The sequence below is a fragment of the Sphaeramia orbicularis genome, chromosome 15 (assembly GCF_902148855.1).
Source record: "Sphaeramia orbicularis chromosome 15, fSphaOr1.1, whole genome shotgun sequence".
NCBI classification, from domain to species: Eukaryota; Metazoa; Chordata; class Actinopteri; order Kurtiformes; family Apogonidae; genus Sphaeramia; species Sphaeramia orbicularis.
In genome coordinates this window covers 37,963,854-37,989,519 of record NC_043971.1, presented here as the reverse complement: position 1 = coordinate 37,989,519, position 25,666 = coordinate 37,963,854, and the positions used below count along the sequence as shown (strand labels likewise).

Sequence of the window (25,666 nt, the reverse complement as noted above, 5' to 3'; positions counted from 1 at the left end):
ATTTAATAACAGCCAGAGTATTATTAAAGTTGTACTTAATTTTCTGGGTTGTTCAGATTTTATTGTTAAAGAGTTATTATGCTAGTATTTTACTTTAGATCGCATTGGGTGGAACTACAATGAGTTCAGCACTCTTAACCCTTAATTTTTGCACTTCATAAAATCATGCCACGGGCTGGATTTCAACCTTTGGAGGGCCAGCTTTGGCCCACACTCCACATGTTTGACAAATCATTGAGCATTCATCCATTTCTCTATCACAAGATAAATGTTTCCTGCAACAAATTATCTGTAGTATTTAATCCAAGGTAACTTTATTTGTACCTGTGGGCAAATTTGTGCTGCAGTAACAGGAGAGGGCATTTGCATTATACAACATTAAAACAAAATACACTCAGATAAAAATGAATGAAAAAATAAATTGAGATACAAGGACAAAGAAAACGTCAAACTGTAATCACTAGAAACAAATGGTAGACTTCAATTAAGGGTTTAAAAAAAAGACTTATTTAACCCTTTAAGACCCAGCGCTACTTTTGTGGCAGCTTTTAATTTGACTTTTTCTCTATATCAAACCTTTTTTAAGTGATTTATCACCATGTATTATAATATTATCCTCTGAGTTTTGCATTTTTTCAGTGCAAATCAAGTATCTTCCTATATTTTATTCATTGATTATGTAGATGTTGATTCAAACTCAGATTAAAGTTGAGGGTTATTATAACAGAAACAGAGAAAACTGATGGAAAAGTGACGTTTTCAGTAAAATCTTTCATTAGCAGAATATAAACCAAGTGTGTTCATTCACTGTTATTGATCAAACTCCATGGGTCTTACTGGTGTTTTAATCTTGTAGAAGATGACGGTGTTTCCATGGTAACTACCGAGCCTCTGAACATCCAAATGGGTCATATCTGATGACCAAGAAAAGATGAAAAACTGTATTTTATACAAATTATTTATACATGTATTGATTGGATTAGTGGATCAACAGGTATTAAACAGTTTAGATCAGTAGATGGTTTCGGTCGACGGTGGATGTTTGGGTCTTTATGGGTTAATCCTCTTTTTTAGTGTTTAGAGGAAAATCGAATGCTAGAAGGATGCCTTTTCAAGGCTAGCTGATATAGCAACATAAACACACACATGGCCACACTGCCGCGGGGCTCCGTCAGCCTATCCTTATGAATATAGTTGACTCTAAAGTAGGCAGGAAGTGCCCTGGACAAATATGGAAATCTAACACATGCTAATGTGACTTTTCAGAACTGGCAGGTATTAGGCAAATACAAAACACAAGGCAGGAATGTTTATTTGGATTTGTTTAAGGAACCACAGCAGTAGTTTTATATTACTGTATTTCGTCAAATGGTAACTAAGACTTTTATTTCTCTGAACAGCAGAAGGTAACAAGCCTTTATTTGAAACATGTTTTTATATCTAATTTCCTCAGAGCACATTGTAATGCACAGGGATTGGACTATAACTGTGTTATATAATATAAAGAATAAGCACTAGAGTCATGTTTCCTAACAAAGATCTGTTTTGACGTGCTCCTATTTGTTTTGTAAAGGTACTGCAGACTCACACATGTCAGATTAAAAGCCCTCTTGTATTTCAGGGGACAGAAAACCTCCATTTTTGTTGTGGAAAACTCACCTATGTGCAGTAGAGACATACTGATTAATCTGTTTGGTCAATTCATGGGCACCGACGATGTAAATTTTATGAAACCTGGCTCTGACGATGATGGTTAATGCATGTTTATTTTACGGTGTCATGTTCAGTGGTAAAGATTTGCGTTTATATTTATTATGTTATATTATATGTATAAGCACTATGTATTATGTATTACTTACTTTGGCTTAGATGTTATCCTGCGCCCCCCCCCCCCCCCCCCCCCCTCCAAAAAAACCCCCCAAAAAATCAGAAGTATATCAACTGAAGAATCTATCTGCTTCCTACTTCGAATTGTTGTCAGTGTCACAGATGAAATCAAGTATCTTGGACATGATATTCCGAGTGACCTCACCGGTGACAGAGACATGTACCGATAGTAATGTAAACTGTATGGACAGGCACACATGGTTGCCTGTAGGTTCCGTATGTGCTCTGCTAATGTAAAAACTGCACTGTTCACAACCTTCTGCTCTCCTCTGTATACTGTGCACTTGTGGTGCAACTACAAAAACAGATCCATGTACAAACTGGTGGTTGCTTATAATGACTCAGTGAGGATACTGCTGAGGGTCCCGAAACATTATAGTGCCAGGCAGATGTTTGTGGATAGTGGTGGCTGATGCTGTGTAGCTGCTATACGGCATTTTATTTATGCATTCATGTCAAGGTTATAATAGTTTTGGATTTTTCATTATAGTTTAGTTTTATTTAGTTTGGACTTTTTTCTCTAATTCAGTTAGTTTTAATTCGTTTTAAGAGCAGGTTTGCTAGTTTTTATCAGTTTTCATTTTTTTCTAAATGCTTAGTTTTAGTTTAGTTTTAATATTAATTTTAGTTTTGTCGTATCTTTTCTCTTCTTCTCCATCGTATTCAAATAAATCCCAGACAGGACTCTGCTGCTTTCTCCCAACTTTAGTCTCCATGTTTCCAGGTAGAGTGGGGACCAGAAGATGACTAAACCACAAGTGAGCGGCACCATACTGTATGGTGCCGCTAGCTAAAATTGCTCAAGCAAAATAAATTGCTTTCATATCAATCCGACATTGACAAAGATGAAAAAAAAGGATATTTTATCCATAATTTTTATATATTTTAGTTAGTTTTGTAAGCACACAATACAATTTCAGTTAGTTATCTTTTTTTTTTAAGTATGTCCAATATTGGCTTTTTTGCCAAAAACTGATATCCCCATATTGTCCAACACTTAATTTCCAATTCCGATATCTACTGATACCGCTGCTGATATATGTGGGATATTAAACTAATTTTAGGTAACATCACATATCTCCTGTCATGGAATTAACACATCATGCCTGATTTTATTGTGATGCCCCATTGGATGCATTCTCAAATGCAACAAGGCTTTCAAAATGTAAACACTGTCTGTGCAAAGAATACATACTTCAACTTAAGTTGTGGAAAAAATGCCATATTTATTTATTTTCTCTCCCTCCCTCCATGAGTCTATTACAGTGTGGCAATTGTACTGTACAATTTTGAAAATTGCACATTTCTTTCAGCTACAAACAATGCTTCATTTACGCGTTGGTAAATGCCGGCGAAATCAAGGCATTATTTTATCGGTTTTAATGATAGGCAAAAAAATTGATAACGATATTCACCGATATTACATTTTTATGCCAATATCGGGCCGATAATATCGGTGGGCCGATATTATCGGACATCCCTAGTTTTTTTCTTTTAATTATAGTTTTTATTTATTTCAGTTAACGAAAATGTTTTTTTCAATTCTAGTTTTCATCATTTCGTTAGTTTTCGTTAATGATAATAACCTTGAGCCATGTGCAGAGTTACAAAACTATCAAACTAAATTGTACGAGCCCTGGTCTGTCCCAAGATTAGTTCTGTAAGGTTTACATCTAAAATGTGGATGTATAATGTGGATGTATAAATGACATATGGATTTATACTATTTCTTTTTTTTTTTGTTTTATCTTAACCTATGGACCAAGTTTTTGTGTCCTTAATAAAGCTTGAAAACTATTAATGTCATATCACTGTTTAAAATCCACCAAATATCAGCCTCTTCCATACAACACTTAACAGACTCAATAACACAGTGACTGGAATTGGACACTAAGACTTCCAAAGAAATAAAGCCTGACCATCTAATTGACTAAATTTGACTAAAGCTATACCGTATGATGTGGCATTTTTACACTTTTCTTTTGTCATCTTAAAATGCTCCTAATAAGTGTGTGTCAAATTAAAATGTAAAAGAAATCCACCAGGTATTGAAACTCAAAAATGTTTAATTCTCATATATTTCTAATAAAAGTCTGACCAATCATTTTAGTCGGTCTGAATGAAATAATTGGCCAAACCTGACTGAGTCTCCTGTCAATCATCCATTACGGCCGTCCAGCATCCGATCCATTATCGCCATATGTGTCCCTCTGAATCTGACGCTTCACTGGCGCTGCTTCTCCTGTCACTGACCACAGTCTACTGTCTAGGATGTGTTTGGGTAGAACTCAAATGCACATGTGGAAGGGAAAAAAACGGATTTATGAACAGAAACGACAACTGAGGGGCACAAACGGGAGTCTGATGAATGAAGGATGGAGATAAAAGTCCGGAAGTCAGCAGTACTGGACTGAACAGGTCTGCATAAAGCTCAGCTTTTATGACGGTGGGACTCATACAGGTGCATGTACATGGTGTCACACAGTGTAAGATGATGTAGGATGATAATTGTATGGACTATGAAAGCTCAAATGTCCACGGAAAATTCGCGGAGGCCGCCCGTTCATAGTGCGCGCGCCCATCCCCTTGGCACCGCAGTGAAGACACTGACCCAGTACTGCACAGACCAGGTCTACTGATGGAACAGGAGCCGCGGGCCCGCGGCAGGTGGATGATGCATCTGATTACTGAGGGAGGGGTCCGCGGACACGCCAAAACGGACCGGACCTCCACCTCTGCTTCCTCCTCCGTTTCCATCGTGCATCAGGAGAGAGGAGGAGAGAGGAGGAGCCTCAGAGCTCAGGCAGAGGGAAAGGGGCGGGGCTTTGGAGGGAGGCGGGTTGTTCATGTTCAAACTTTTACTAAGTGCTGTGAGAAATGCCACATCGGTAGGTATAGCTTTAATGACAAAAATAATTAAAGCAGTAGAAACGTATAGTCTGCTACACATTGTAAGACAACAAGGTTTATCTACCCTTTTTTTCCCCTTTTTTTTGGTCTGTATTTGTGGATCACCCTTCATTGGAAGGCATGTGGTAGTTTATGTATGTTCAGATATATGGAGGTTTATTTCATGTAGAAGCACATATAAAGACAAAAACAACTGCCATGGTGTAGCTTTGTGTAAGTTTAAACGCCCCTTTTCTTGAGTTGACGTATAGTTCTGTTCGGGCCATTTATAGAGCACGAGTTAAATTTGGCAACACAGCCTCGAGTCTTTTAGGGAGATCTGCTGGGAGAAGTGGTCTATCTGTACTGGGGACTAAAGCAGTGCCTCTGTGCTGAAGGGAAGCGTCTAGAGGACTTCAGTTTAAGTATCTGTGTGAGTGTCACTGGATAATACGGGTTAGCTGATGGATGAGGTGTTGATGGGGTTTTAAAGCTTCTGTTCCAAGGGCGAAAAAAAACAAGATCCAACCCTAGGAGGAGGGTAATTCGGTGATCTTTCTTCTTATTGAGTTTTATTGGATAGAATTCTATTTACTTAAAATATGAGACGCATTGATGGGGGTGGGACCTTTCTGTGTGGAGTTCGTATGTTCTTCCCATGTCTGCGTGGGTTCTCTCCTGGTACTCCGGCTTCCTCCCACCATCCAAAGACATGCACTGATAGGTTAACTGGTTAATCTAAATTGCCCATAGGTGTGAATGTGAGAGTGATTGTTTGTCTCTATATGTTAGCCCTGTGATGAACTGGTGACATGTTCAGGGTGTACCCCGCCTTCACCCATAAGTAGCTGGGATAGGCTCCAGCGACCCCTGTGACCCTAGTGAGGATAAAATGGGTTCAGAAAAGGGCCTCCCTAATCTGAATGACAAATGGCAAGGAATAACGAATGGCCTAACCCAAACCCTAACCCCTAACCCTAACCCTAGAGGTCATTCGTTATTAATGAATGAATGAATGAGTGAATCAAAACAATCAAACACAAAAATGTTAGATGGGAACTACATCCTGTGACCTTGAGCTTTGACCTCCCATCTACCCATTTTGTGAACCTGAATCCTCGTGAGGGTTGTGGGGGTACCAGAGCCCATCCTAGCTACCATCGGGTGAAGGCGGCGCACACCCTGGACGTGTCATGATGTCAAGTTTGACCTTTTGACCCTATAATGTAAGGGTGACCAGAGCACTGCTGAGTAGAGCCGAGACAATTAACTGATTAATCAACTCGAATCAATTAAAAAAAAAAAAAAAAAATTTGATTACAATTTTCTTGAATGGAAGCTTCGTTTCCTTAATTTTGCTGCTGATAAAAACTAGTTCCACTGTTGCGTTTCACACGGACACCTATTGTGATGCACATGACGCCAGGATCTACACAAAGTTGTATGTTAGTCACATCTTAAGTTGTTAGTAAGTTACTAACTTGACTAAAAATGTGTTGACTGTAGTGCAGATTGTTTGTAGATGTCATTTAACTTGTTTGTTGTTGTTTGTGTAATAGATATTTACCCCGCCCCCACACTTTAGCAGCAAAACTATTGGCTGAATTCATACCAAATTGGTTTTATAGATTGCCAATGGCCCAGAATAGATGAGGTTATATTTTGGGAAAAGTAGGTCAAAGCTCTAATTTTTTAGGAATTTTTTTAATCTTTTTTTTTTCTTGAAATTTCAAATGTCTATAAAAACATGAATTTTGATTCAATTTACTTCAAACTAGGCACATATATAGAGGCAATCGATATGCTGACATCAGCACACACATAAACATGATGACATCAGCTAGATCGATGCCAAAATAAGCTACAATACATGCAACAGGCAGGATTTGTTGTACCTGGAATCACTTGTTTTATATATACTTTTATACAGTTTTTATTGTTATTTCTATATGGATATTTTTTTATACGTCCTTTTACTTTCATACTTGTTGTGGTTGTTTTAGCTGGTTCTGGAATAAAGGACAAGTTGTCATTTTCAGACATGTTTTTTCACATTTTTAGTATTTTTTTCACCTACTTAAGTAATTGCTTAATTGAATCGATTTTAAAAAATAATCGATAGTTGCAGAGCTGCAGCTATCAAGTTATGGTGACAGACAGCATTGACTGCCCTACTCACAGATTGACTCCATTAGCGTGAGTAATAATGTAGGAAAGTTTAGAGATTGCTGTAATGATCGAATCTGTACAATTCATCTGAAAAGCAGAACATAAACTAAAGATCTGCCACGATAGGATCATCAGACAATACATTCCTCTTTCATAATAAAGCTTGAAATTCCAACTTTTGCAACTATTTCCACTCATCATGCCTATTCATCTCCTGTCCATGTCGAAGTATTAACACTTGTTTTCACTTTGTGCTTAGTTGAATTCATTAGTTTAGAAAAAATGGAGGGATTACAACACCAAAAACAATACAGCAGCAGATGGAGTCCTGCCTCTAAATGAACTCGCAGTTTTAGAACGACGCATAATTTACATTTCCAAATGTCTACTTCTAAACCACCAAGTATCTTCAAGATGTCACATTTGTACAAATACCTTTTAAAAGTTCATTCTCGACTCTGAAAAACTTCCAAAGTATGGACACACAGATGGGACCTCATCAGAAACACAAGAACGTGATGTGTTGAGTCATCACGTTCCTCAGACCACTTATATTTTCTGCTGCCATACTTGGAATTTCACTCCGGTTCCTCTGTTTGTGTATTTATGCAGAGACCTGCAAATATAAAGTGATTTATAGACATCATTTCATACAAGCATTTACTTTTTTTTTTTTTTTTGGTTCAGCAAAGCAAAGTCAGGCAGAGGTGTAATACCAGAATACGGTTTCTCAGTTTCTGTATTACCATGCCCCTTACATCCCGTACATCCCTACTTTTGGCCTGAATTCGCTTTACTTTACTCTAAAGCCATTTATTATTCTGTCACACCTACAGCCTGAGTTGCATTCACTTACAGCATCGGCCTTGAATACAAAAGTTGAGTGTGCAGGTCATCAGATCCACTTTCTTCTGTTAAAGGAGTGATATTTTGCTTTTTTTAAAATAGTATTATGCATTTTAAAACATTTCTATGTGGTCTACATAAACTGTAAATGCTATACTTGGGTCTGAATTCTTCATTAATTCAACTCCACAGGTCCATCTTCAACCCTATTTCTGAGTAATGACACCACACACGTTCAACTAACAACTGAACATTTTAGGTAATCGGCTCGAAGTATGGACATATTTTCAGTATGGACTACAACCACTGCTGCCGATAAACAATTATTTACAATTACTCTGAGAAATGTTCGTCGGAAGTCTTGACCTTAAATGTGCAAATGTTGTGACTAGTCATATACGTACCAAATTAAGAAGGAATAAAAGCAAGCCACAGAAATCCCCTCGATTTTTGCAAAAATGAATATAAAGATAGCTTTGCAGTACCTGGAGGGTTCAAATTCAATCTTTTTGAACTATTAGGGTCCAAATAAACAAATAAATGTACCAAAAACTAATAAAAGTGGGTTTAGTGGGCAAAATATGACCCCTTTAAGATGATAATTTATGGTCAGAATGGGAATAAATTTTCAGAAATCTATAGATAGAATATTTAAAACAATTATAATAACAAAAAATGATCATGTTAAGTAAAAACAAAGCATTTTGTAAGATCACAATGTAAACAAAACTAACCCTAGAGTCAGTGTAAAACAATTTCAGTGATATTTAAAGCAATATAAAACTATATAATGATATTTAAGCCACAGAGTCCTCTACACAAAAGCACACTCATAATCACGCACTTAATATACACAGTACAGAAAATGCTAAATATGTGTTGAGACTCTGATTATCAGGCCTGAGGAGCAAATCAGCAAATCAACTCATCGTGGACTCGCAATCAACACAAGTGGTAATCACATCTGATCTTTGGAGAAATTTACCTGACGAGTGTCAACAGAAGAGCAGGAAATTACAGATGCGAGCGTCATCACGGAATAAATGTCACATGCATTTGTACTTTTATATTTGTCATTTTGTTATGCTTCTGCTTCTTCTTGCTAATCATCTTAAAATGTAAAGAAAAATCGGGAAAAAATAAAATAAAATAGAGGCAAGTTATGGTTGCAGGGAAAACCATACAAGTGAAGAATCCTGTCTGCACATGGTACCCATTTGAAGTTTAAACACAATGACAGAAAAAAAAAACAATGAGCCTGTTTACATGCACACCAATATTCCGATCATTATCCGATTTCTGAAGTTGTCGGATTATTTAAGTGACCATGTAAACAGGATAATATCAGATAACCGATGAACACACCTGGATTTCTCCCCAATACTCCAACATCTTCCTGCATGTATACAGGTTTATCGGATTTATTTTGTTCTTTTACGTCTTTTACACAATTAAAATCATAGAAAATGGAAGTTACATGGTCAAACGAGCGAAATACAATAACAGGAAGTTGAAGTCTGCCATCACTATATACGTACATACTCTGAAAGAAATCCGATAATGGACTAGAGTATCTAAACCAGGGTTTTTCAATTATCGTATTTCTTAAAGGGGTCATATTTTGCTAAACCCACTTTTATTTGTGTATTTGGACCCTAATAGTTCATAAAGTTTGAATTTGAACTCTCCAGGTGCTGCAAAGCGATCTTTATATTCATTTTGGCAAAAATCGAGTGGATTTCTACAACCTGTTTTAATTCCTGCTTAATTTGTTGCAGCTATAACTAGTTAAGTAACAACATTTTTCGACGAACATTTCTCCGAGTACGCCGTAATTGTTTGTTAACAGCAGCAGTTGTAGTAAAAAGTAAAAATATGTCCAAACTTCGAGCCGATTACCTAAAATGTTCAGTTGTTGGTTGAACGGGACAGAGCAGCGCAGCCAACAACCTGGAGGGGGTGGGGCCTGAAGTGGCTCATTTGCATTTAAAGGGCCAGCGCTCAAAACAACCTTTCTGGTGTCATTACTCAGAAATAGGGTTGAAAATGGACCTGTGGAGTTGAGTTAATGAAGAATTCAGACCCAAGCATAGCATTTACAGTTTATATAGACCACAGGGAAATGTTTTAAAATACATAATTCCATTTAAAAAAGCAAAATATCACTTCTTTAAGGGCATGTAAATGCTTTCGATCTGATTATTACAGTTATCCAATTACTCCCAGTTATCGGACTTTTATGGTTATGCAAAACAGGCCCAATGACGCAACCAGCTTCACACACGGTTTAATACAGTAAAAAGCATAAAGGTACATTTTCCACTGTTGTAGGTTTGTTTATGATGAAGTGAATTGTCGTTAATTTGTTGTGAATTAAGTGGAGAGGCTGTTTAGCCTGTTAGCTTGCAGAGACCACTAGCTAGCTAATGTAGGTTAATTTTGCCATCCAGCACCGAGAATAAACAAGGCTTTATAAAGCATAAAAATCTCCATAGGTGTTCAAATATTTTGTAGTTAGCTGCATAACTTTGTAATTGTTTTAATTAAAACCCCTTTAGCCCTATCGGCCCACCCGCGGGCCTAAAAAATTATATTAATATTCATCTACTATAAAAATATAATAAATGTTGTTGTTTTTTTCAACTTTTGCTCAAAGTTTAGACCCTAATGTTAATAAAAGTACATCAAAAGTGTATTTTAGTGCAAACTTTAATGTTCAGACATGATTTTTAATCTTTGTGGGGTGAAATATACGCTATTAAAAATCTCTGACATGAACGATTAATTTATGCATATCATCGTCAATCCAGCCGAAAAAAAACAGGCGAGGATAAAAAAATTCTAATTTCTCTTTTAGTTTGTTACAGTTTATTCAGGCATAGTAATAGATACAATATTTTAGACAATGGGAATAGATTCTGTGAGGTCTCTAAATGTCCATAGACACCAAGAACATCCATATGAACCTTATTATTGTGAAGTAATTCTTCATTTACTTTGGGTATGTCTTTTTAGGCGTTTTTCCCCCTGAAAATATGGTCAGGGTTTAACAGGTTTTACGCAAGTTTGAATAAAAACTAATTGCGCTTACATGTAGCACAAACTGTCTTGTGAAAGCTGTGGGCGGAGCTAAATTAACTCTCTGCGGAGTTGGTTTGACCCTGATGTATTCAACTCTGTCAAATAACCCCAACACTGAGCACCATTTAAATCAGATGTGTTAAAATTACACTTCGGGGGTTAAAATCAACTCTGCAATGTTTAACCCTTACATTTCAACACTCCAGTTTTTGCTGTCTATGAAAGAGTGTTTATGATTATGATTACATGTTCCTGTTGGATTATAAAATAAGCCTCCAGTCCACCCTGCATCAGAATCACAGTCTTAAATGAATCTGAATCATATGATTTATTTGTAGTCTTCATTGCCAGAACACAAAGTAACACAGCCTTTTATGTAGAAAGTGAAAGGTTCTACTTTTATGGTAGAGGTCAGCTTTCATGTTCAGTCACTGACTTTTATTTTGAAGTTCTCTCCTGATAAAGAATCTGATTTCTAACGTAATCATTAGTAAAACCACTACGTGATACATTCCATCACAAACTTTATTGTTTGCGCTGGCTTTTTCTGTAAATGTTAATGTGTTCTTGGATAAATGCTGTCGTTTCATATGAGCAGAGGTCGAAGTAAGTGTTGTTTTCACATTTGCATGAAAACTGTGGTTAAGGTGATGAAACGCAGGGTGGACAAAATGATGAATCAGCAGTAACTTTCAGATTTTTTTTTTTAGATAATGTATGTCAAGACAAGAACAAGAGCTGTGATTCAATCATTAACTTGTGGACAATTACTTATTTCTAACAAAGAAGTACATGAAACATGACCCTTGACTTCTTTGATGGACAAACAAACATTGTCCCCTGTGTTTGAAATCAACACTGAATGAATTATATATAGTATAATAAAAAAAAAAAAAAACACTTTTTAAGCTATAAAATTCAACAGTTCCACATTGAAATGTATATTCTACTTTCTAACAGTATTCAGTGTGGGAAAAATCTGTAATTGTATTCAGCGTAATGGCCCATTTCATTTCGTCATGTGTTAATCTAAATGTATGTGTGTGTGTGTGTGTGTCCTGGGATTCACACGCAATCCAAAAAGAGCTGGCAGCTGCAGTTTGGCAAATTAATGCATTTTTGGTCAAGGAAGACCTTAGCGAAAACGGCAAGTTGATAGGACCAATGTGTTGGGAGATATTAGTAATTTTGGAATACAATAGCCTTACAATCACGTTGCTATGGCCAGAATACTTTGGCGGTGACTGCTGGACAAATGTGGTACAGCAGGGGTGTCAAACTCATTTTAGTTCAGGGGCCACATTCAGCCAAATTTGATCTCCAGCGGGCCGGACCAATAAAATAATAGCATAATAGCCTATAAATAATGACAACTCCAATTTTTTTAGTGCAAAAAATAACATTAAATGATAGAACTATTTCTATCCAAAACAAAAAAGATGTGAATAAGTGAAAAAAACCTGAAATTTCTGAAGAAAAATAAGTACAATTTGATCAATATTATGCCTCAACTTACGATTTATACTTGTGCATTATGAATAAGATCTACAAAGACACTAAACAGGCAGAATATTGTTAAAATTACACTTATTTTTCTTTAGACGTTTCAGGTTGGTCCTATTCATTCAGGTTATTGACATTTTATTATTATAGGATATCAGAATTTAATGTTCTTTGTAATAAATCAAAGAGAAAAAATTGGTGTTGCCATTATTTACAGGCAAAATATCATAATTTTGCTCACATTAAACAAAGAAGAACATTTGGACTCATTATTTCTAGGTTATTATGCTGTTATTTTAGAGTTTGATGCCCTTGACTGTTAATATCTTTAGGGTAATTTTTGCATTTTACACTTTGTAAATTCATCCCGTGGGCCAGATTGGAACCTTTGGTGGGCTGGATTTGGCCCCTGGGCCGCATGTTTGACACCTGTGCTGTAGAGTAACTATCCACTGTAGTGACCACTATGCATGAAAGGGTTAAAGTTGAATTACTACATACAGGGTGGGGAAGCAAAATTTACAATGAACATTTAGTTGTTTTTTCTCAGCAGGCACTACGTCAATTGTTTTGAAACCAAACATATATTGATGTCATAATCATACCTAACACTATTATCCATACCTTTTCGGAAAATTTTGCCCATATGAGTAATCAGGAAAGCAAACGTCAAAGAGTGTCCGATTTGCTGAATGCACTCGTCACACCAAAGGAGATTTCAAAAATAGTTGGAGTGTCCATAAAGACTGTTTAGAATGGAAAGAAGAGAATGACTATGAGCAAAACTATTACGAGAAAGTCTGGAAGTGGAGGAAGCAACAAAAAAACGTACCAAAGCTTTTATTAAAGCTCTCAAATCCAAAATCCTAAAGGATCCAACCAAATCCATGAGAAAAATGGCAACTGAACTTGAGGTAGACAACAAGACCGTTAGAAATGCAGTAAAATATGATTTGAAGTTAAAATCTTACACAAGAACACCAAAACACTTGTTGACAATAGCAACAAATCCAACTTTAGCAATTTTTGGGAATCATGTTTATGGCCGCCTTCTAGCCCAGATCTAAACCCTCTGGATTATGGTATTTGGGGCGTTTTAGAACATGCTACCAATAGAACATCACACAGCAATGTCAACTTTCTTAAAGATACTATTAACCCTTTCATGCATAGTGGTCACTACAGTGGACAGCTATTCTACAGCTGTTCTCTTGTATATTCATGGATTTTGCTGTTCTTTTCGTTGTTTTTTTTTGTTTGTTTTTTTTACACGTATCTTTATTAAAGTTTTAAGATACTACATGTCTTTTCTGACATGAATTGGCAACATTATGTAGATCTCTCCTGAGGATAAACCCCCAGAATCACAAGCCTTCCCCACAGTTTTCACACAATTTATCAGTAAATACATGTTTCTGTGCGTCAAAAATTAAACATGTGGTGTCCAGCTGAGTGGATATTTTTGCAACTTCATGAAAAATAGGTTCATAAGAATTTTATTGTCATTATTACTTTTTTTTAAATGTACTTTTAATTCTTTGTTATAAATATTTTTATTTTATTTATTTATTTATTTTTTATCTATTTTTCAGAAGAAAATTTTCTATCACATTGTTTTTTTCATGCCTAAAGAGGAATAAAAACACTCAGGAAAAAAAATTTGATTAAGGTTCTCATAATTTGTGCATGAAAGGGTTAAAGAAGAATGGGAGAAGTTGTCACCCGAATATTTGAGGAACACTTGCGCAAGTTTCAGGAAGCGTGTAAAGGCAGTTATTGAGAAAGAAGGAGGACACAGAATAAAAACATTTTCTATTATGTCAATTTTCTTGTGGCAAATAAATTCTCATGACTTTCAATAAACTAACTGGTCATACACTGTCTTTCAATCCCTGCCTCAAAATATTGTAAATTTTGCTTCCCCACCCTGTATAAGTGATTACATTTAGGTTTGTATCTCATTTCTGATCAGCAGACGTAGCTATGACCTCACTGTATCGAAACTAACAAGCCTAAATTTTAACCACAGAACAGAAAAAAACAAGAAAACCTCCAAATATGCAGTGTAAGTTTTGTGTAAGTGTCATGTGCGTCAGTCAGTGTGACGATGTTGAAGTGGTTTATTGTTCAGAGTTCAATATTAAACCATTGCTGACATGACAGCGCCTCACACATTCAGAAAGTGTGTGTGTGTGTGTGTGTGTGTTTGTGTGTGTGTGTTTGTTCCTCTTCTCCTCTGAGTGTAAATATCAGAGGCTTTAAAGGTTTAACAGGCTCTCTGGGCAAACTCCCTTCCATTATTGTAGTTTTTCCAATTTAGCACAGTTTGTAGTTTGGTTTTCTTGGTTTATGATCAGATCAGCACAGGACTGTCGTAAACATTCACATCTAATGGTTGATGTTATTTAGAGCTCAGTCACAGCGAGTGTGTGTGTGTGTGGTTTCATACCTGTTGTGTGGACATATTGGCAGAATATTTTCCGTTTAATTAGATTGTAGATTGTATCATCGATTGTTGATCAGTGCAGATTAATTACTGCGGATTCTCTCTGCCAACATTCGCTTTAGACTCAGTGTGACAGTTTACATGTTGTGTTGCAATGTCAGTGTCTAAAGTTAACAACCTTGAAACTTCATTACCCAGCATGCACGCTGACCCGGCAGCTCAAATGATTAGACCCTTTTATTTAGACGCAGATGTCACTGTTGTTGCTTTTGTTCAGATTCATTCCAGACTGAACGGCTCAGTCGACTCTACAGATTAGTGTTTGTCATTTTATTCTTTTTATCTAATGTAATATCAAGCTATATTATCAGTTTTCTTATGGATGTATTGAGCTGCAATCTGATCCTTGGTGTTGTTTTCTTTTGCAGGCCCAGAAATTGAAGTCGAACTCAACTGTTGATGGAGTCTTCTGTGTGGTAAGTCTTTTGTAATGTACTTTAGTTCATATATATACAATGACATAAGGCGAAAATAAACATGTAAAGAAAAGAAAATAGTTTTATATTATATTATAAGTGTCCTTCATCAGCTTAAATCAACTATATGATATAACAAGCAATGCACGGTTAACCTGTTTTATGCCATAGACCAGGAGTGTCAAACTCATGTTAGTTCAGCGGCCACATTCAGACCAATATGATCTCAGCTGGGCTGGACCAGTAAAATAATACCAGAGACAAAATAAAATATATAAACATATAATATAAACCTAATAAAAGTGTTTACATCTATAAAGTTTCCTTAACCATGTGAAGCCTGAACCATTAAATCATTGACAGAAAATTCCAGTTCTTTGGAAATGGAACCTTTATTGGTCCTTCTGAACAACCACAAAAAAAGTTTTTCAAAAATCTATTTCTATGTATGAGTTTCAATTTTGTATCATATTCAATACATCAGGTCTCAATGCTCAAATATTATTTTTGAACAAACAAAAACATAGTATAACACAAACATTTCTAACAAATTGGTAATTCCTTTTCAAAATTGTCAAAGTTCTGCCTCCTTCTTCATTAATGACAATCTTGTAGTGTAGCGTAGTTTTTTTAGGCAGCTTCCCTAACACATCTATTTATTGTTATTTATTTATTTATATTACTTGGTCTTGTATTTAAATTACATTTATATATTTATACTTTTATATATTGTTCTTATATATGTTCTTATCCCTGTAAAGCCTGAACCATTAAACCACTGACAGAAAATTCCAGTTCTCTGAGACTGGAGCCTTTAATGGTCCTTCTGAACAACCAAAATTAAAAAAATAAATAAAAAACAAAACACACACACACACACACACACACACACATATATATATATATATATATATATATATACAGGGTGGGGAAGCAAAATTTACAATATTTTGAGGCAAGGATTGAAAGACAGTGTATGACCAATTAGGTTATTGAAAGTCATGAGAATTTATTTGCCACAAGAAAATTGACATAATAGAAAATGTTTTTATTCTATGTGTCCTCCTTCTTTCTCAATAACTGCCTTCACACACTTCCTGAAACTTGCACAAGTGTTCCTCAAATATTCGGGTGACAACTTCTCCCATTCTTCTTTAATAGTATCTTCCAGACTTTCTCGTAATAGTTTTGCTCATAGTCATTCTCTTCTTTCCATTATAAACAGTCTTTATGGACACTCCAACTATTTTTGAAATCTCCTTTGGTGTGACGAGTGTATTCAGCAAATCACACACTCTTTGACGTTTGCTTTCCTGATTACTCATATGGGCAAAAGTTTCTGAAAAGGTATGGATAATAGTGTTAGGTATGATTATGACATCAGTATATGTTTGGTTTCAAAACAATTGACGTAGTGCCTGCTGAGAAAAAACAACTAAATGTTCATTGTAAATTTTGCTTCCCCACCCTGTGTATATATATATATATACACATTTCCATGTATGAGTTTCAATTTTGTATCATATTTGATACATCAGGTCTCAATGCTCAAATATTATTCTTTTTGAACAAACAAAACAGTATAACACAAACACGTCTAACAAATTGCTAATTCCTTTTCAAAATTATCACAGTTCTGCCTCCTTCCTCATTAATCACAATCTTGTGGTGTCACTGGAAAGGCCTCTGGTGAATGAATTCCTCCCCTGGTGGATTATCCGTGTATTGCATGTATCTAATTATATACAGTGGTCCCTCGTTTATCGCAGGGGTTATATTCTAAAAATAACCCACAACAGGCGAAATCCGCAAAGTAGTCAGCTTTATTTTTTACAATTATTATATATGTTTTAAGGCTGTAAAACCCCTCACGGCACACTTTATACACTTTTCTCCGACAGGCATTAACATTTTTTCACATTTCTCTCTCATTTGAACACTCTCAAAGTTCAAACCTTCATAGATTTAAAAAAATAAGTACAGTATTATAGAATAAAACCAAAGATCAAAACCTGTTTTCAGGCCCGTTTCAGTCAGCATCTTCCTCTGCCTTTTGGGTGCGACTGCAAGTGCCTTTGTCGGTGCAGAACGTTTTGTCGACATTGTGGGTTTTGTCGGGGATAAAACTTGCAAACATACAGCACTTCAGAGTCACACTGCTAGCGATCGAAAATTTATGTTAATTTGGCAACGCATTCTGTACTGTACAGGAGATTGATTGACAATGGTCTACAGTCCCTTAGCCAGTCAGGACACAGAACACAATGCACATTCATACCCTGTAAAAAAAAAAAAAAAAGCATGCAAAATTGTACTAAAAAAAATCCGCGAAACAGCGAGGCCGCGAAAGGTGAACTGCATTATAGTGAGGGACAACTGTACATCAGGTTTTTCATCAGGCACTCATAAATACTCTGAAATTCAAAATCTCAACCTAAGTGTGTTATTGGAGGACATAACAAGAAATTTTTCAAAATGTTTTATTGTTATGTATAAAATCAAGGTCAGTGAAGTTACTGTATTTGGCTCCTTACCTGTAAGTGACAAAATAAATAAATAAATCCAAGAAGTATATATAAAAAATACAAGAAAAATACATGTAATGTGAAAAGAATATCCCTTTTAGAACATTAGACCAACATCAGTGCTGATCCAGACCCCTGTCCACATCCACATGATCCCTCTGAACATCATTCCTTACATTAGTACCATTACTTCATGGTACCTAACAAAGCAGGTACACTCACTGTTCATGCAGAGGTGGACCTTACAGACCCTGTAGACCACATTGGACCTGAGATTGTTGAATTGTAGATTCGCTGTTCTCACTGGAACTATTTCTGTCACTGTCTTGTAATGTATGTGGAAATTACCAAAAGTAGTCACTTGCCCGATAAAGGCTTAAAAGAAACTATCATGTGCAGCGGATTATGTGTCTTCACTTAAAGCCACAGAACTTTGAGTCTACAGATTAAATTACTTTTTTAATCCATTTAATTTCCCTTCCAGTTGATTTGCGCTCTTTATTTGTTCTAAACTGCCTTTAAATGATGCTTATTTTGGATTAGTGTGTGTGTGCCATTAATGAATAAATCAGCACGCAACTTGTGTCTAAGATAAAATCTCCAAAATGTCTTGAATTTTATCTCTAAGGATGATTTTGTTGAACCATATGAAACCATTGGCTGACTTCTCCAGTCATCACAAGCTCTAATCCGACCTCACCGTTGGGAGTCTGTGACTTCCCTCTGACGGTGATTGCCACAGCAATCCTTCCTGCCTCCTTTGTAAACTCCAGTTCTTTGTAGTCCCTTTGAGGCTGAAATGGGATCGTTGCTTATCTGGTGGCTTTTAAAGTTCACTGTAAATGTCATTGTACAATAATAAGGCACTGTTATGCACTGGAATGACATTTCACAGAGGCGGAGACAGGTCTGGGGGAGATGACCCAGCCGTTAGCTTGCAGCTTTATTAGCAAACCAAAGATTGGTGCTAAAACTATATGCACACATGGCACCACATGCAAATGCACTTTTTAGTTTTCCACTTTGGCATTTACACTGTGAAAACAACCTTTTGATTTTTTTTTTTTTTTCTGACTGTCACACCAGAGGAATTTATTTGTGAGTTTGTAAACAGTATATAATATTATTGAACTGAATTAAACGGCATATTTTTGTGATTTGTGCCACAGTGTGGTGACAGAGAGTCTGTGTTTGAAATGTGTGAAACCCAGTATTGTATGTTTCATATTCTTGCTTCTGTTTGTCATCATTTATCAATCTGTCACCAAAAAAAAAAAAAAAACATCCCAGAATCTGTGGTGGAAAAGATCCAGAGGCACCTGCCACAAATGATTCATGAAAGTTTCTTGTATCACAGACTGACCAGGAGACCCTTGTACAGAAACCAGATGTGTGGACATGTGCTGCTGAGCTGAACAAACACTGTCCATACTAAACGTGTCATGGTTGCATGTTCAGCTACTAAAACTGAATGTAAAGCATAACTAAAATACACACTGTAATGGAGTGGGTTTACACTTTTACTCTGATGAATAAGACATATGAAATAGTACTGTGTCAGGAGAAAGTATATGACCATAAGACTGGTGGATGGACATGGATATACACTCAACAAAAATATAAACGCACCACTTTTGTTTTTGCTCCCATTTTTCATGAGCTGAACTCAAACATCTAAAACTTTTTCTATGTACACAAAAGGCCTATTTCTCTCAAATATTGTTCATAAATTTGTCTAAATCTGTGTTAGTGAGCACTTCTCCTTTGTCCTTTGCTGAGATAATCCATCCACCTCACAGGTGTGGCATATCAAGATGCTGATTAGACAGCAGGATTATTGCACAGGTGTGCCTTAGGCTGGCCACAATAAAAGGCCACTCTAAAATGTGCACTTTTACTGTATTGGGTGGTCCAGGGGGGTCAGAAAACCAGTCAGTATTTGGTGTGACCACCATTTTCCTCTCACAGTCTTCTTCATGAATTCTCTGAAACAGCTTTGGAGATGGCTTATGGTAGAGAAATGAACATTCAATTCACAGGCAAAAGCTCTGGTGGAGATTCCTGAAGTCAGCACACCAATTGCATATTCCCTCAAAACTTGTGACATCTGTGGTATTGTGCTGTGTGATAAAACTGCACATTTTGGAGTGGCCTTTTATTGTGGCCAACCTAAGGCACACCTGTGCAATAATCATGCTGTCTAATCAGCATCTTGATATGCCACACCTGTGAGGTGGATGGATTATCTCAGCAAAGAAGAAGTGTTCACTAACACAAATTTAGACAAATTTATGAACAATATTTGAGAGAAATAAACCTTGTGTGTACACAGAAAAAGTTTTAGATCTTTGAGTTCAGCTCATGAAAAATGGGAGCAAAAACAAAAGTGGTGCGTTTATATTTTTGTTGAGTGTAGATCAGTGTTTTTCAACCTTGGGGTCGGGGCCCCATGTGGGGTCACCTGGAATTCAAATGGGGTCACCTGAAATTTCTAGTAATTGCTAAAAAAAAAATAGATATAATAACAAGTGTTCAGAGAACGCAAACCTCCGCCAAGCACCCTGAATGGTGTGCATGTGTGGATCAACTATTTCTTTTTAAATGAAACAGTTTCAAGGTTGTTCTATATAGCAGAAAAGTTGAAGCTTGGTACCAGTCATGTGTATGTCAAATTATATTACATTCCAATCAATATTTGTTGAGTTATAATGAAAAATGTGTCGTAAATGGGATTTTTGATGTTAAATTGAAATGTCCACAGAGTCCACATTCCACAGTGGATGTGGACAATTTTGTGCCAGATACAAGATATTGTTATAAGCTACAGGTGTATCAAATTGGAGGCTAATCTGAGTCGTTTTGAATTTTTTATGAATTTTCAAAAATTGCTCAATGATGAGAGAGAGGAAAATTTGAGAGTTTGTGACCTTGCTGTGACCTTGAACTTTGGCCTACTTGGTCCAAATGGGTTGGTCCCAGAGCCTAGGCCTATCTGTGGGTAAAATTTGGTAAAGATGGTTGTAATAGTTTTCCCGTAAAGTTGCTAACAAACAAACAAACAAACACACAAACAAACACATAAAGCAAAGTTATCACAATACCTCCTGGCAGAGGTAAACATACTAAGAAAAAATATATGTTGAGTTGAGACACAATCCCAATCCATAAAAGACATGACAAACTGAAGCTGAAACTGAAGCACTGTGGTACTGTTTATCTTTCAGATGTTCATTGTGGTCGGTTTAAGATGCTGCAGCTCTTTCATAATTACATCCGGCAAGACGTATTGTGATCACTTTGCTTTGTGTGTTTGCGTGCGTGCATGTTTGTTTGTTAGCAAGATAACTCAAAAAGTTATGAACAGATTTTCATGAAATTTTCAGGAAATGTTGATACTGGCACAAGGAAGAAATGATTAAATTTTGGTTGTGATCGGGGGCGGGGGGGGCAGATCTGTCTTGGCGGAGGTCTGCGCTCTCTGACTGCTTTTCTTGTTCATAGTTTTAAGTTATTGTTTGTTCAGTATTAATTGTCAGCCTTGTAAATCCAAGCTGGACTGACTGTACATATCCTGACCAAGGAAAATAAAATTCTCTTTTTGTGCAGTAATGTCAACCTTCATCCATAATAATAAACATTATATCATCTAAATGTCGTCTAAAATTAATGTTTATTTGCAACGAAATATAGCAATCTATTACATGATCAAAAACATTAATTTTAGCAAAAAAAAATGTCTCGTTTTGAATGTCTGGGGTTCTTTTAAAATGGGGTCACGAGCCAAAAAAGGTTGGGAACCACAGATATAGACACAATTAACACACAGTGTCAGTGTCTTATAATGCTAAATGCCAAGAACCACAGCTTTAAACTGTAGAATACAACCATGGATTTTGTTGTTTTCGTTTCATATCAGCTAACACAGTGGACGCTTATGAATCATCCCAAACATTGCAATTGAAAACATTACTGTGACTTTGCTGTTCTTGATAAACCTGATCTAACATGTTCGAGTGTAAATCAATTCCTTGTTATTGTTATTAGACTGTGATTAACAACAAAAGTTTTTGGGGTTTTTTGGCATATTATGTCCATGAAGTGAGTAATGACTAGTATTAGAGTACACTACAAACAAAATGTTAAGGATATTTCTTTTGTTTTGTTTTTTTTTTTTGTCTTTTTTTTTTTTTGTCATTTTTGCCATTTGTAAATAAAACTGTCTGGTCATAAAAAAAAAAAAAAAAAAAAGTGTTTCAATTCACACACAAAAATTAAAAAGCGTTGTGCAAGAATCCCAACTGAAAAAAAATAGCCCAAAAATTAAAAATATCCATAACTTTTTGTTTGTAGTGTATGTTAAAATGTAAGAAAACATCAAATTAGCAGCATTTAATGTTTTTATTTCATCGTTTTCACACAGTATGTCAGTAAATACATGTTTCTTTACTTCAAAAATTAAACACATGGTGTCCAGCTTGGTGGACATTTTTGCAACTCCATGAAAAATAGGTTCATAAAAAAAAAAAATAAAAAAATAATCACATTGTTTTTTAACGTCCAAAAAGGAAAAAAAAGAAAAAAATCTTGATTAATGTTCTCATAATTCATGCATGAAAGGGTTAAAGTAAAGTCTTTATATTTTGTTTAACATGGTTGGAGTTTGTTTTTAGAACTATAGAAGGTGTCTATCTAAATATCTGTCCATGTGTCTCCCTCAGGACCCTCAGATAGACGGTCCAAGTACGTCCAACGCCATCCTGAGGAACTCGGCGGTGTCCAGACGGCCTGCAGCCGCTGCCTCTCTGCTGCCCCCGCTGCTGTGGCTGTGGTACTGCACCCTGCACGCGCTCTCCTCGCCGGGCGACTTGTAGCCTCACAGCTTCACAGCAACAATCTGCAAAGGACTGACAAACACACATTTGTATAAAAAGAAGCAAAACATGAAATTATATCCTTTCTTCTCAGTAATACCTGTTGTACTTTGATTTCCCTGTTTCTTCTTTCTCTCTCTGTTTTGATTCTTACTTTACTTTACTGTTTGTGTTTGGGTTTTTTTTTTTTTTTAAGAATTTTTGAGAAGCGTTGTTGGTTTATTATATTTTCTGTTTTTTGCTTTGCAGCTGTGTGCTAAAATGGTGATCTACTAATACGTGTTAACTCAGTTTGGCTGTGTGTTCCTTTTGGGTTCGCTTAAAAAAAATAAAATAAAATAACGGAGGGGGATTTAAAGCTTCTGTGATGCTCACTGGGGCAGAAATGTGAAAATACTGGAGGACTACATTCCAATAAACCACAGCTGGTGGCTCTTGGAACGGTACACACATGTAAATTAACATCGGTTTCCAAAGTTGTCGAACAGTTTCCACCCATGTCTGTTTGTGTGTTGAGGCTATAGGTGGGATCTTTTGCGTAAAAGTCACAGTCGGTTCAGTAACAGCTACATTTTAGCACTTGGGCAGCCTTTTAGGTGTTTTTCAGTCTCCTCTGTGGTTTTGTGTACGTTTTGATAATAATGTGATCTAGTATTTTACATTTTTGTGAGCTGAATGAAAGGTCCCCATGGATATTTATCCGGCAAAGGCTTTTCTCTTTTTTTTTTTTTTTTTCCAGGGTTAACACCGGTAACTTCAACATCTGAGAACGTCTGCGCCCAAACAGTTTTTACTGTAGCTCATACTGAACACACACCGCCGCTGGCAAAAGCACACAGGCAAAGACCCACAAACACACACTGCACATTTTCACACATTCAGACACAAACACGCACACAGCACGGGCTTTCCACACCTTTTTTTTTTTTTTTTTTTTCTGTACTGTTTGTTTGCAAAGATCACAGGACAGTGGGTTTATACGCTGCTGTGGATGGCTCAGTCCACTCAACTCATTAGTGACTGTACATAACTTGTAATTGTTCCAAGTCCGAGCCATGTTCAGTGTTTCTCTATGGAGAGGCTGCTACAGTGTTACCTGAACCCAGTTGTTTTTTGGAGTTTGATGTACTTCGCTGCACCGCGTCCACGAAAACAAGAGCTGAGGATAAAACATGTGTGTCGTTGTGGAGTTTATTCAACAGTAACTCACATCGCCGTCGCTCCAAAGCTTAAAGCGTTATTTTTATCATCTGTGTTGAAAAAGAAGTGTTTGGAGCTGGAGCCATGACTTCATATTGATGTTTCACTAAACTGTGCCCCCCTTTTATTTTCACTTTTTAACCCAAATGCAGACGTTGAAGTGAATGAGCAGAGCACGCTGGTTAACCCTTAACTTTAAGAGCTAAGAGGCTGGTCCACCATGGCGGCGTCCACGACCGGCTTCTGTGCAGGGTGAAAACACCCACAGTGAAAACACACTCCTGTAAATTTCATAGAAAATATAAAAATATGGTGGTTTTCAGTTGCTGTAAGTAAAAACCTAACACCAGATCCATCGGGAAATAACGGAGTTTGAAGTAGTGCCTCATACGACTACAAGCAGCTGACCCTCGTCACCGCTGTGAGGCTGTGATTGGACCGTTAAAGGGGGCGGGGTTTGTAACAACACCTTATGTAAAAACTTCACAATAAAAAAAGCCCCAACATATATACACTTAATAATAGGGCTGGATGTTATCGTCAAAAGTAGTATTATGATTAAAGTTCACATCATCGTCTATCATCTTCGATCATTATCATGATAAATGTCAAATTATTATTTATTTCAAGTGTAAAAGCTGTTTTTTAAAGGAGGATTTGCATAAAAATGAAATAAAATGTTATTTATATAGTTCCAAATCATAAAAATGGTATCTCATGACACTATATTTTAAGCTGGTCAAAACCAGACTCTTAATAAGCCAACAGGTTTATTAAGCTTAATAAGATTAATAAAAATTACACTTTAGTGCAGGCCTTACCAGTGACAAAATTCAAAAAGTTGGAAAAATATCCACAGATTCAGAATTTCTAGTAAATTTTTTTTTTTTACTCATAGAGTTATAACTTAATTCTCAAAGCCTTCTTTTTTTCAGAAAATTACAACATTAAACCTATAACCTTATGATTTAAAAAAAAAAATTATCTCATTGTTTTTATCTTCAGTGTACCGCGATTCTTCGTTTATAGTTTTTTGGTTCTGAAAGTTGAAGAAACCAGGTATTTTCTGTGGTTTTAATGATTTTAGAAATCTAGAGGAACATTGGAAGAAAGAAGTCAACCATGTAGACAAAATAATGTTATTATTAGTAATAATATCCAACTATAATGGACATTCTGTGTCTGATGGTTGTCTGATGCATGTCCAATCGATGTCCAGATGTTGCAGCACAGGAGAGCGTATGGGTGCAATGCCACTGTTGCACCACGCGAGAACGCTATCGTACAATGGCACCACGGGTACAATGCCGCTAGTTAATAACAAAAAGGAATTATTACAATTAATAGCATTGCTTTAACATCCAGCCCTACATGTTTTGTGATGATAAACACCTTGAACGCAATATGTAACACACTTAATTCTCTCATTTTATTACATGTATTACATGTTACAGTGGTTACAACAAAATACAAGAGTTGCACTTTGAATAAGCTACAATTGCAGGTAATTCATTTATCAGTTGTTTGTTTACCTGCTTCACTAGTTTCAGCTACTTCTGTAGCCTTCGTCAGAAGCGTCACATGATCGGAAGACAGAATGAACCTTTCCCAGACTAGAATAAGCTACACTTTTTGAGATGAAATTCCTGAATTTTACTGCAGATAAATACACTCATAAGCTGATGTGGTTACTGCTCTTATGTAGCTGTTAAAACTGTGGTCAGATGCTAACCTAATTTAATATTTGGAAGTTTAATTTACATGAATCGTAAG

General features: G+C 36.3%; 1 protein-coding gene across 2 annotated transcripts in view; it reads left to right on the top strand.

Moving 5' to 3' along the window:
• gfra1a (gdnf family receptor alpha 1a) overlaps window positions 1-25,014 on the top strand; it is a 334,792-nt gene extending 309,778 nt beyond the window's left edge. For both annotated transcript variants that reach the window (XM_030156164.1, XM_030156163.1), the window contains 2 exons: window positions 15,250-15,297; window positions 22,541-25,014. In XM_030156164.1, the coding sequence (XP_030012024.1) occupies window positions 15,250-15,297; window positions 22,541-22,693 (201 nt within the window). In that variant the 3' untranslated portion in view covers window positions 22,694-25,014. The remainder of the gene's footprint in view (window positions 1-15,249; window positions 15,298-22,540) is intronic.
• The last annotated feature ends 652 nt before the right edge of the window (window positions 25,015-25,666 follow it).